Source organism: Prionailurus viverrinus, chromosome B1 (genome assembly GCF_022837055.1).
Source record: "Prionailurus viverrinus isolate Anna chromosome B1, UM_Priviv_1.0, whole genome shotgun sequence".
NCBI lineage: Eukaryota > Metazoa > Chordata > Mammalia > Carnivora > Felidae > Prionailurus > Prionailurus viverrinus.
Window position 1 is genome coordinate 155,868,591 of NC_062564.1, and position 12,630 is coordinate 155,881,220.

Below are 12,630 nucleotides of genomic sequence, written 5' to 3' on the forward strand. Positions count from 1 at the left end.
CTCCTCTGTGAAATACGAACTGGAGTGGATTCCTGAATGCCATGCTCTGCAGGTTTCCCTTGTTCCTCAAGGCTGTTCTTCAGCCTCTCTTGTTGGTTTCTTTTCTCCCTGAACTCTTAGAGTATGGCAGTATCCTGGGGCTCCGTCCTAGATTCTTTCCTCTTCTCTCTACACTCATTGTGTTGATGTATTCATCTAGCACGTTGGCTGTAAATGCCACTTGAAGTGAAACATTGCCAAATGATGATTTCTAGCCTGATCTCTCAGCCGAACTGCATGCTTATATAACTAACTGCATATTTAACATCTGCATTGCGCAACTAACGGGAATCTCAAAGTTGACATGCCCCAAAGTGAAGTGCTTTTTGTTCTGGTCCCAAGTTGGTCACAGACAGACTGTCTCAATAAATAGTGACTTCATCCTTCCAGAAGCTCAGGCAAAACATTTTGTCATTTTGACTCCTTTCTCTGACATGTCACATATGATCCCTTAGCAAATCCTGTTTGGTACACTTAAAAAGAAATCCTGAACCTGAGTAATTATCTCAGCATCTCACACTCAGCAAGTCTCAGTGAGACTCAAATGAGTCTATTTGACCCTATTGTGCTTGGTCACCCTGTTTCAGGCTTTAGTTTTCCTCCAATAATCTATTATTTACTTTTAAAACACATTAGGTCACGTCATCACTCTGCTCTGAAACCTACAGTGGTTTACTGTGTCTCTCTGAATAAAAGCCAGCATCCTTATGATGGTCTGTCACATCTGAGCCCTTGCTACCTCTTTTACCCTCTTCTCTTTTACAGTGCACCAGTTACAGTCCATTAAGCATCCCACTTCGGCTCAGGTCATGATCTCACGGTTTGTGGGTTCAAGCCCCGCCTTGGGCTCTGTGCTGACAGCTCCAAGCCTGGAGCCTGCTTCAGATTCTGTGTCTCCCTCTCTCTCTCTGCCCCTCCCCTGCTTGTACTCTGTCTCACTCTTTCTCTCTCTCAAAAAAATAAACATTAAAAAAAATGTAAAATCACAATGCACCAGTTGCACTGGCCTCCTGGAATACCACAGGCATGTTTCTACCTCAGAAATTTTCTGTTTCTCTACGAGAGTGCTTTTCCCCATGTATCTGCATAGTTCACTCCCTCACCTCCTTCAGAGTTTTGCTCAAATATCAACTTGGTGATGCATTTCTTTTTCTCCTTAGTATTTATCATCATCTCATAGGCCATATTTTTCACATACTTACTGTATTGTTTATATTCTGCCCCTAGAAATATCACAGCAGGATTTTGCCTGTTATGTGCGTTGCTGTATCCCAGTGCTGATAAGGTTATTGGGCTCATGTGCTCAACTATTAACTCCTGAATGTTTCTGTTGTTAATTATTATGCGGTATTTTTCCATAGTCGGAGACAGACATTGTTTTGGCACTGCTGGTGCCTAGCCCAGAGATATCTAGTGGATAATTAAGGCAAAACAAACAAACTAAATTAACAAATCCGTAATGAGCAAATCATAGTCGTGAATTAAAATTAAAAGTGTGTTTCAAATTCTTTGTAAACTTTAAAGAACACAAACCATCTGCCTTTGAAGAAAAAGAAGGAGAATGGGAAGGAGAAGGAGAAGGAAAAGAGGAAGAGGGAGAAGGAGAAGGAGAAAGGAAGGAAAGGAGGAAGGAAGGTAGGAAGGAAGGAAGAAAACTGTGTGTGTGTTCATTTGCATCTATCTACCAATTTTTTCCAATCAGTTCTCAGCCTGACTGTGCAGGTAATAGCAGCTTCCAAAGGATGACTCAAAAGATTCATATCCATAACTGTATGTTCTTATATTATCCATTAAGCAAGGTCAACTGCAGAATCTACAGGGCATATGTGCTGCCTCTGAGATCTAGAGAACAAAAAGAATGGCTGATAAATTTTTTAAATATATATAATGCTTAGCTAGAAAAATGTCCTGCTTTTAAAACTGTGAAAAATGAATGCCAGTATTTCTTAATATTTCCTTCTAAAGAAGAGAACAATGCTAACAAACATTACTATTTAAAAACTGGGCACAGGGTTGACAATTGAGAAAAAAATGAAAATCTAAGTTCTGGTTTCGTTTATACAACATGAAAGCAGTTCTTGAGTGGTTTGAGGTCAACCTGCACTCCCAGAGTCTCATGAAAACCACGGATGTCTCTTTGGAGTCATATGACTTTTCACTGGTTCACGTACCACACTCCCACACCCACCCAAGCCCCCATTCCATGACTGGAGTTAAGGACTTTTGCAATCCACCTGTACTAGAATGACTATACTCAAAAAAGAGAGAAAATAACAAGTGTTGCCGAGGATGTGAAGGAAGTGAAACCTTCATGTATTGCTGGTTGGAAGTGTAAAAGGGTGCAGTCACTTTGGAAAACAGTTTTACAGTTCCTCCTTTAACACAGCGTTACCGTATTTTCTATTTGCTTTTTCCTTTCTTAATATGATGATGTTTTGATCACAGTGTCCTCTGAAAACAAAAGGACCTCAAAGCAAGTTATGTGTGTATTTGAACTTAGCAGTACAAAATTATTACCAAACAGCCATGTGAACTGAACCTCAAACAAGAAGGAAAATAAAACTATTTTATTCTATATAATCCCTGAGATAAAATAAAATAAATCAGTAAATGTAAACCAGTAGATCTATCCTGACTCCTAACACCAAAAAATGAAGTCAGTTCTGGAATAGCCATATCTTAGGGATTTGGAACATGAGCTTCAGAATCAGGAAGTCCAAGCTTTGAATTCAGGACCCCCTTCATTACTATGGTACGATCTTGTTAAAGTCACTTAATTTTCTCCCGGGGTCTCATTTTCTCTACCCTAAGTTAAAAATAGCAATAATTGGGGTGCCTGTGTGGCTCAGTAGGTTAAACATCTGACTCTCGATTTCCATCCAGGACATGAACTCACAGTGCATGAGTTTGAGCTCCACATCAGGCTCTGCTCTGACAGTGTGGGGCCTGCTTGGGATTCTCTCTCTATTCCTCTTCCTCTATCCCTCTCCTGCTCTCTCTCTCTTATAATTACATCAAAAGATTGTTGTGAATATTAAATAAGAATTTATGCAAACTGCTCCACACAGTGATAGCCACAGAATTAGTGCCTGATAAATGCATTTATTCTCAACAATAAATCACTGTTCATGTTGCAAAAACATTACAGACACGTTAGGACAACAGCATTAGTGCCTTCGGTGCTAGTGGTTGACCTTGGGCCAATCATCTCATCTCTCCAGATCTCAGTGAACTCATTTTCATTTTTAAGGTACCTTTTATTAATATAGGACATCACAGTATGTGTTACAGTTGTAACACAAGCCTTACTTCTCTTTCTTGGCATAATACTTAACACTCTCTTCTTGAATGAAGGTATCTATTTTGCCCCAGACATGATAATGATTTTTTTTTTTTTTTACTATGACTTGTATCAGTTTCTATCTCTTGGTAGTGAACAAAGACTTTAGTGTAATCTATATTAAAACTAAATGAAAAAAACTACCGGACCCAATTTTTTTGTTTGTTTTTGTTAAATTTTTTGAGGTACAAGCATACTGAGTATTAGGAGATTCGCATAATATTTAAAAAAATCAAAGCAATCACCTTTTAATTATTCACCTACAGAACAGTATTCAGTTATCATGGCTGCCAGATGATAGTTCAGTTTTTACTGTGCTTTTTATGTTTAATAAACAAATGTAGGAAGTATAAAGAAGTAAAAGACTGATCTAGATAAATCATAGAATAGACACAGTACCTCTAAACAATTAAAAGCTAAATGGATTTGATGGTCAAAGTCAAACCTAGAAGAATCATTGTTTACACCGATGTAAAGACCACATTTTTAAAGAATCTCATGTTTAAATAGCTACATTTTTTTTCAAATTTAATGCATAAAGCACTTCTAGTGTATTTTAAACCTATCGTATACATAGCTCAGAAAGTGCTCCAAACCTAGAAACAATAGGGAACATAAAACAAGTCTTTAAAATTCAAATAAAGTTTAAAGTGTTATTTACCCTAGAATTTCATAGAGTGATCATCTATGTTAAAATGAATAGAAGTAATGCCATGTCTTAGTGAGCAGAGCATTTCTACTTCACAAATATTCTGTTTGTATTTGGTCTTATCAGATGTTTAGTCAATAACTGAAACATTTATTCATAGCCAGGCAATTATAACACCAGGAAATCAGCCATTGAATAAACTGTGCTATTAATTTTCCATCAGAGATTCATGTTTGAATGACCATGCATTTCACAGATTTAAATACCAAAAGGCTAATTATCTCCAAGGCCCTATTAAAGGGATAGCATAGATTGCAATCAAAAACAATCCTAAAATTGCTAAAAAATGATCTTCAGCTTTCATTGCTGAAGAATACTTCAATTTCTCTACCTATTATACATACTAAGAGGACAGGAGATATATCTTAAGGGAATACATATATATAAGATATATATATATATCATATATAGAATATATATATAAGATATATATATCTTATATATAGAATATATATAAGATATATGTGTGTGTGTGTGTATATATATATATATATATATATATATGGAAAAAACAAAAAAACAGCTGAATGTTCCTTACATTCATGATTCATAAATTTATACAGTAAAATGCACATTAAAAGCTTATCTTTCTAATATTTTTTGATGTAAATTATTGTCCCTCTTTTTTAAAGCCTCAGGTCCTTATCCCATTCTTTAGTTTAGAATAACATTCAATTGCCTGACTGCCTTCCAGTTCATGTCTTTGGGGGTTCCTGTACATCTGGAATTAAAGTTGTTTTTTTTTTTCTCCTGTTAATCTGTCTTATGTCAATTTAATTATTAGACCAGCCAAAGAACCTAGAGGGGAAAAAGGAAAAAAAAAAAAATTTTCAAACCTCTACACTGCCTTCCTGTCTTGTAAAAATAACTATAAAGTTGTTTCTGCCATTCTTTTCACACAGACCCCATAAACAAAGTAATGGTTTCTACCCTGCTTAGAAACAAATTGCAACATGTTAGCTGGAGAAAAATTATATTTATATCAGGACTAAAATGTTCATAATGGGTGGGAAGGTAAGACAGTCACCATGTGGGTGGAATATTTTGGTACAGAAGCACGATGTTCCAAGTATTCTGGACTATTCGTTGTCTTATATGGCTGATTAAATGTCATTTCTGAATGATTTGCTACTCAAATATTAGCTGGCCCAGTGTATTAATGAAATGCTTTCACACACACACACACACCTCTATGAAGAAATCAGAGATTTACGTATTGCACCCAACTCACCTTTCAGTTATGATCAAAATTCTCACATTCCAAGTTACACCTCCTTGTTGGTCTGTGTTCATCTTGGATGACAGAGCATGGGCACTGCCAGATTTCTTTTCAGCACATACCCTTTCATATGTCTTTCTGTCCCCACCCTTCATGCCCTCCCTTTAAATCCCTTTAGCTCAACAGGGTACGTTACCGTTTTGCTATCAGATGCCCATCAATGCTATCACCAACAGAGACAATTCAACAACTTAACACATTTATAAAAACGCAGAAAGTACCTGGACATAGGCTCTGCAAGAGCGCTCTCTTTTCTGAAGCTGAATCCATTAAGACAGCAGATTAAACACAGAATAGAAAAAACAAGTTAGTGACAGAAGAAAACAAGAAAAATAAAAGAACGCATCTACACAAAACACCTTATTCTGTTGTGCACTACTTTCTAGAGGAGAATGAAAGCTAAGCAGCAGCAAAATGTAAGCCATGGCTTGAAAGACAGTCGCCAACGCCCTTTCAGAATAAGCCAGGTGGAAACTGTATGGTATAAAGTTGTTAATGATGGGAGGAAATCTGGGAATAAATGTAGTAGAAATTAGTAATAATCATTACACTTCAGTTATTTGAAATGATTCATTTCACATCAGGTTAGCGGTTAATTCATGAGCCACAAATGAAGACATGAAGTTAAGGAAGTTATATCAAAACTTTGGAACCCACATTGTTTGTGGTTTAGAGATTATAGAGATGGTTAATATGCACCACAAACCGTATGTTCAAACACAAAAAATTCTGTTTATCAGAAAAATAGAAATGTCCATTCATTATGGTTATTTGATTCCAAGGGAAAGATACCAACAGATAAGTAACTTCTGATTAGAAGAATGTGATTCATCTTCTGACTTATCACTGCTTTTATTTCTTGAATAATTTCTTTTCACAGTTTTGACCAAAAAAAATTATACATTTTAGAAACTTCTGTGGGATAAGAAGCCTGTTTTTATTTGTTTGCACACTGAGTGATGTTTTTCTGGGCAAAAGGTTAACAACCAGTCATATTCAATCCCAAACATTTTTTTTTTCTGATGATGGAATGAATAATTAATAAGTTTAACTGCCCTGTTTAAATAAATGACACAAAATTTTATAAATTCGATTGTGATTTTCTTCCACTTCCCTATTTTTTTTTCCCTTCAGCAGCCTTGATTGTTGAAGGAGAAAATTACCCAGGTTTAAGAAGCAGTTACTCTGATGCCTTTTGTGTGGCTAATACTCTCCCAACTTTAATTCATGCATTCTTCAAAGAGCACACTGCAGTTACTCCTCTACAGAATTAAGTGAGGAATGAGTGCAAGTAAATTGCCAGCGCTGTCATTTGGATCACTGACTCGCATCTCGGTGTTGCAGGACTCTAAACCCTTCAGAATTTCAATGTGGAGTTCAATTGATTTGTACCAAGTTGACTTTGCAAATCTGATGGGTTATAACTGCTTCGGGGAACAGTGGGAACCACAGGATATGAGAGCAAGCCAGCAAGCATGTGAATAACCTTTGCCCTCCCATCTCCTTACCCCATCATGCAAATTAACATATGACAAACCACATTATATAAACAACTGAAAAGAGCCAAATGGGAAACAAAAGAAAGCATTAAAAAGCTTCACAAATGGAAATTTGCCCATTATGTAGTTATTTGATATTCAGAGTAGGCAAGCTGATTAGCTGTAGCCAGTTAGAATGTGACATTAATTGCCAGCTTTACCTGATATTGTCAGACATCAACATCATTTTTAAATAAAGATACAAAGTATTGCTATAACAAGTAATGTTATGGATATGTAACATTAATAGAAATTACTACCTCCAGTACATTAGGATAACAATAGCTGGCGGCAATATTCATTAATAGCATCCAGTCAGCCTGGGTAATAACACATTAAAATCACAGCATGCCCAGATTACGTAGGCCGCTGTGGATTACATTTTATCAGGGACTTGGTTGTGATTCTGTCAGGGGTATAAGTGACAAAAATAACTCCTTTATGTTCAGCATGAACAAAAAAAACCAAACCTCTAATAATAATTTATATCTACTAGATAAAACAGAATCTGTTTTCTGAGGATGAAACTGCAGGAAAAACTGTATTTGCCAGATAAAATAGTAGGCTTTCCTATATCCAACCATCATTATTGGAAAAATTTCTTCCATCTTTATCAGTGAGACTTTAGTCTAATAAGACACAAAAGAACTTAACATATTAAAACACCACTCAGAAGTCATTTGTCATTCTAAAGGGGAATGTTCATTTAGTGAATTCCATTGAGGACTTTAGTCTGTTACTGCCAAATTCTTGCTTTATACAGTAGTAGGACTATCAGACATTCAAGGCCTTAAAATCCAGTTTCCATAATTGATCACTTCTCCTGCACAAATATCTTTTAGGGAACATATGTCATTTGATGGTAGCAATTCTAGTTTGTTTTTGATCATGGAGTTATTTCACCATGTGATTTTATAAGTAATAAATTATATTCCTTATAAATATGTAAAATATATTTTACATAGTTATGTAAGTTAAGTGCTTATATGGTGTATAGGTTATATGCAATAAACATAAAATGCTTGTATATGTTTATATAATGTATATAAATATATTGTATATTTATAAATATCAATAAGAATATATAAAATGTATCTTCTCTGAAATTTAAAAATGTATTATTTTCATTATTCAGATTTGCTGAAATACAATTAAACCTTCTAAGTGTTAACATAGTGAAGTAAAATCTGGGTAATTTAAATATCAAAAGGAAATACAAATTAAAACCTAATTACTTGCCTCATGAGTTTTTAAGTATAATATTAATTAGATTAAGTCATTTCATTTTTAAAACATCTTTAATGAATTGCTAATATCCTTTCTCATTGTTGCTATTTTCTAAATTTATACTTATTAGACTTTTGTTTATAGCAATTAGACATTTGTTTTATTGTAATTATTTTAAAATAAAAGTTTAAAAGGAAGAAAAGAAGCAAAATAAATCACATTTACTCATATTGACCTTGCCAGAATTTAGCATTCAAAACAGTAAACACTAAAGAAAATAGAATTGTAAATTCAAAAAATTTACATTTTTTGTAAAGAGAGAGATTATCATTTATTGTGTCTTTAGAGGCCAAATAGGGTGGGCCATCATTAATAATAAAATTGTGAAGCAGACTGAATGTAACTAGTGATGCTCTTTTGAACGAACGAATTTTATAGAGAGAAATTAACCAAGGAAGGCTCACTGATCCTACTACAGCTTTAAAAATATATAGCTGAAGTCCTTACCTTGTTCAAACTCCGTGCAGCACTATCTTTTCCACCTGGGGTCAAGTTCCGGAGTTGTACATCTAGGAGCCCTACCAGCTGGTCCATGGCACGGACTGAGTAGGTGATGTCTCCAGCATTCAAATGATTTCTTGTTTGTTCAGCCAGCTCTCTAGCTATGTTGGCAGCTGTCTCTCCAGATTTCAACTGCAGTTTTTTGAAAACAGAATAAAAAGGAAAGAGATCTTAAGTAAGGGATTTTATTGGTCTCTGTGAACAATTGTTTTTGCATGGGAATTATAATCATCAAGCCAAGACATAGTTATTTAACTCTGGCTTCACCTGGAAGATAGTCTCAGGTTTTCCTACTAATCCATCTTTTCCCACAATACCTAACTTGAAATTCATACCTTTAGGAAAGTCCCCTTTGAGGAGTCTTCTAAAAATTGTTCTCACCCTAATTATCCATTTGAGTGGTCACATCTAAGGTTTGCCCTATGATTTTCTCTGCGAGTTTCTAAATTGGATGCTGATGAGTTGTGATGATGCAGTTGTGAATCCCCAACCATATTCTAAGTTCTAAGAGACAAGCACAAAGTTTCCATTGTGCCTAATTTAGCGCTTAATACACAATGTATACGGACTGATGCTAAACTCTAAAAATTTGTCCCAAATACAATCCCTGTTTTTCAAAGGGTCTTCATTTTCTTCTTAACTAAATATGAGATTTTGTTCCCACTGCACTAGGTAGCAAATTACTGCTGTTCCTAGCATCTTCCTTTTCTGAAGCTACATGCTTATTTTTCAACTATATTCTATAAAGATATATCAAACTGTCAATACCCCAAAGATGTTATTTATAAAGACAGACACTAATAACCCATGTTCACATGAACAAATTTGATAGCTTTGGGTAATAAGAAGATAGGGATATCTTACAGTATTACAAGTTAAATATATAATAGTGTCATGTTTAGGAAACTTTTTTTTTTATAAATGTTTTTTTACGTTTATTTATTATTGAGACGCAGAGAGACACAGAGCATGAGTGGGAGAGAGGCAGAGAGAGAGAGGGACACAGAATCCGAAGCAGGCTCCAGTCTCCCAGCTGTCAGCACAGAGCCCGACCCGGGGCTAGAACTCACAAACTGCGAGGTCATGACCTGAGCCAAAGTCGGTCGCCCAACCGATGGAGCCACCCAGGCGCCCCAGAAATTTTTTTTTTTTTAGCACAGTCCTATATAAAACTTAGGGTCACACAGAGAAAAGTCCTTTCTGTAAGGTCATCTTCTAGCAGGTATTCAGGCTATAAGGAGCAAGACTAAGACTCTTAGTCATGTAAGTTAACACTATCTTCTCAGGGATGCTCAATAAATATTTATGGCAGGATTGACTATTAAGAAACAAATAAATAAGTTAGGGTTATCGGAACATCTATATCATTAATAATCATATCCTCAAGTATATTTAAAGATCCAAATTGAAAACGAAGCAAGTATAGTAACACAATGTTGGGAAGGATTTGTGGAAATGTCTCTCACCCTCAGAAACAGCTCCTGGGCATATATATTTGTATAGGCCCCACGTAGAATTAATTACCAATGTCCATTAAATTTTGTAATGCGAAGACTATATAACTGAGGGATTTCTCTTATCACTATCAACCATAACAAATAATCCCACAGATGTAAAAGAGAAATATTCAAAGATGTTTATTCTAGCTTGTTTAAAATACAAAACAAAATGGATTATGACCTGTGGAAAACTGCTCATGTATATAAATATCATGGAATATTGTACAATGGTTTAAAAGTATAAAGGAGATCAATATCATTAACATCAAATTTCAACATGCAATGCTGAGTTAAAATAAATGCAAGTATAAAAAAGTATTTATTTACGCTAATATCTATTAGCATGCTACTTGAAATAAAAATACAAAATGTAAGTAGTATATAAACATGCTATCTATGAAGAAGAAATACAATACATAAAACATGATATTTTTATGTGTTTATTTTACATATATTTAAGCACGAAGTCTGAAAGATGGGAATCAAAGGAAAAATCCTTTTCTGTAATGTTTAAATTTTACAAGAAGAATGGTTAAAGTAGTTATTATATATAACCAGTGTTTTTTAGAAATCCTTACAATTGTAAACACCCGCACTAACTTTAATAAATTTGTAAAATATGGTCAAGACCTACATAGCTAGATACCTGTAACCAAATGGAGCATATTACAGGGTTCAAGGATAAGTACATAACAAATTCAATGTGGATCAAAGTAGCATTCATGGCCCACTGACTGTCATGAAAGTATTTTCAAGTGGTCTCAGAGTGAAATAAATGTGGTTGTAATTCATACATTTTAATTTTATATACAATGTAAGGCTGTTTACTGGTAATCCAATAATCAATAGGTGATTTACAAAATTTAGTATTCGTTAATTTAAATCAGTGAGAAGCTAGGTATTCGCAAAGATTTCAAATTCAGTATTCCATTCAGACTTATTGAATGGTGCACATGATACAAGTGCTTGGTAACTTTGAAAAACTCTTAGTGTGCATATGAACATCCAGTGGTTGGAATTCCCATAATTTTCCAAGAGGATGTTCTTTTAATCAACACATGATACAGAGTGGGCTGGCATTTGTTGTAGTTTCTATCTATGCTATTCCTCTAATAATGAATATATTTGTAGAATTCTATGGTTTTACTTTGTTAATCACTGTTGTACAGTTGTTCTTTTTAAATTTTTTTTAAAATTTATTTTGAGAGAGAGAGAGAGAGAGAGAGAGAGAGAGAGAGTGAATGGGGGACGGACAGAGAGAGAGGAAGAGAGAGAGAATCCCAAGCAGGCTCTGCACTGTCAGCACAGAGCCCAGTGAGGGGTTTGAAGTCACAAAATTGAGACTATGACCTGGGCAGAAACTGAGAGTCGGACACTGAGCCACTCAAGCACCCTTGTACAATTGTCCTGTACCTTTGTTGGTTGTTATATTGTTTTCTTCTATTTCTTTATTGACATGTATTAGTTTTTCTATGAGAATGGTTAGGGCAGATGGACCTCTAGAGTCTTTTGATTTACTTAAATGGTCTGTGTTGAACAAAGTTTGAGAGGCATCTGGGGGTTAGAGGCATACAAGTAAATAACATTAATGCAATGATGCAATTTTATTTTATTTCTTATGTTTATTTATTTATTTGTGAGAGAGAGAGAGCACGAGCAAGGGAGGGGCAGAGAGAAATAGGGAGACACAGAATCCGAAGCAGGCTCCAGGCTCTGAGCTGTCAGCACAGAGCCCAATGCAGGGCTCAAATCCACAAACCGTGAGAACATGACCTGAGCCGAAGTTGGATGCTAAACAGACTGAGCCACCCAGGTGCCCCAATGAGACAATTTTAATAACAGGATTGTATATGAGGTATTATGGGAATATTAGTAGAGGGGTAGAAAACATCTGGAAATGGGGTGGGAAGGCAACCAAAGTAAACAACTATAACAACCATGGTTTGGGAAGACAGGATACTGTAGGTACAACAGAAAGGAAAAGCACACTTTTCCACCTTCAGAACTCAATATTGATACCTACACAGTATAAATTGTATTGTCCATGAGGTAAACATGTACTGTATCTTGCTTTAAAAATAGGATGAATATCTCTATAATTTCAACAGTTATTCACTCTACATGTTCATTTGCTTTTTTAACTAAAATTTGAATTTCTAATGGCATTATGCTAAAGTCTGAGGCTACAATACTAAATAAAATGGTTCCCAATAAAAAGGAGCTTACGTACTAGCAGTGGAAAGAACTCTTAATAAATTAGCTACAAAATTGTTTAATTTTAATTTTGTGGAGTGCAATACAGAATCCAAGTTTAAGGGCCTTTTAATCGACTGTATGAAGTTAGGGAATAATTTAGGAAATGCTTTTCTAAGGAAGAATGTTTCGTGTGACGTGGAGGAATGTTTCGTGTGAGGAAAAGAAAGGATTGGGTTAGGATA

The 12,630-nt window shown here is 35.2% G+C and overlaps 1 protein-coding gene across 12 annotated transcripts in view; it reads right to left on the reverse strand.

Annotated features, from left to right (window-relative positions):
- Positions 1 to 12,630, reverse strand: part of ADGRL3 (adhesion G protein-coupled receptor L3) — an 828,952-nt gene that overhangs the window by 141,761 nt on the left and 674,561 nt on the right. For 9 of the 12 annotated variants that reach the window (XR_007151634.1, XM_047856547.1, XM_047856542.1 and 6 more), the window contains 2 exons: positions 8,640 to 8,825; positions 5,589 to 5,627 (listed from right to left, as the gene is read on the reverse strand). Coding sequence is in view for 11 of the 12 variants with exons in the window: in XM_047856547.1 (XP_047712503.1) it covers positions 5,589 to 5,627; positions 8,640 to 8,825 (225 nt within the window). In the remaining variant the exon portion in view is untranslated. The remainder of the gene's footprint in view (positions 1 to 5,588; positions 5,628 to 8,639; positions 8,826 to 12,630) is intronic. The other 3 variants (XM_047856545.1, XM_047856546.1, XM_047856544.1) reach the window with 1 other exon arrangement.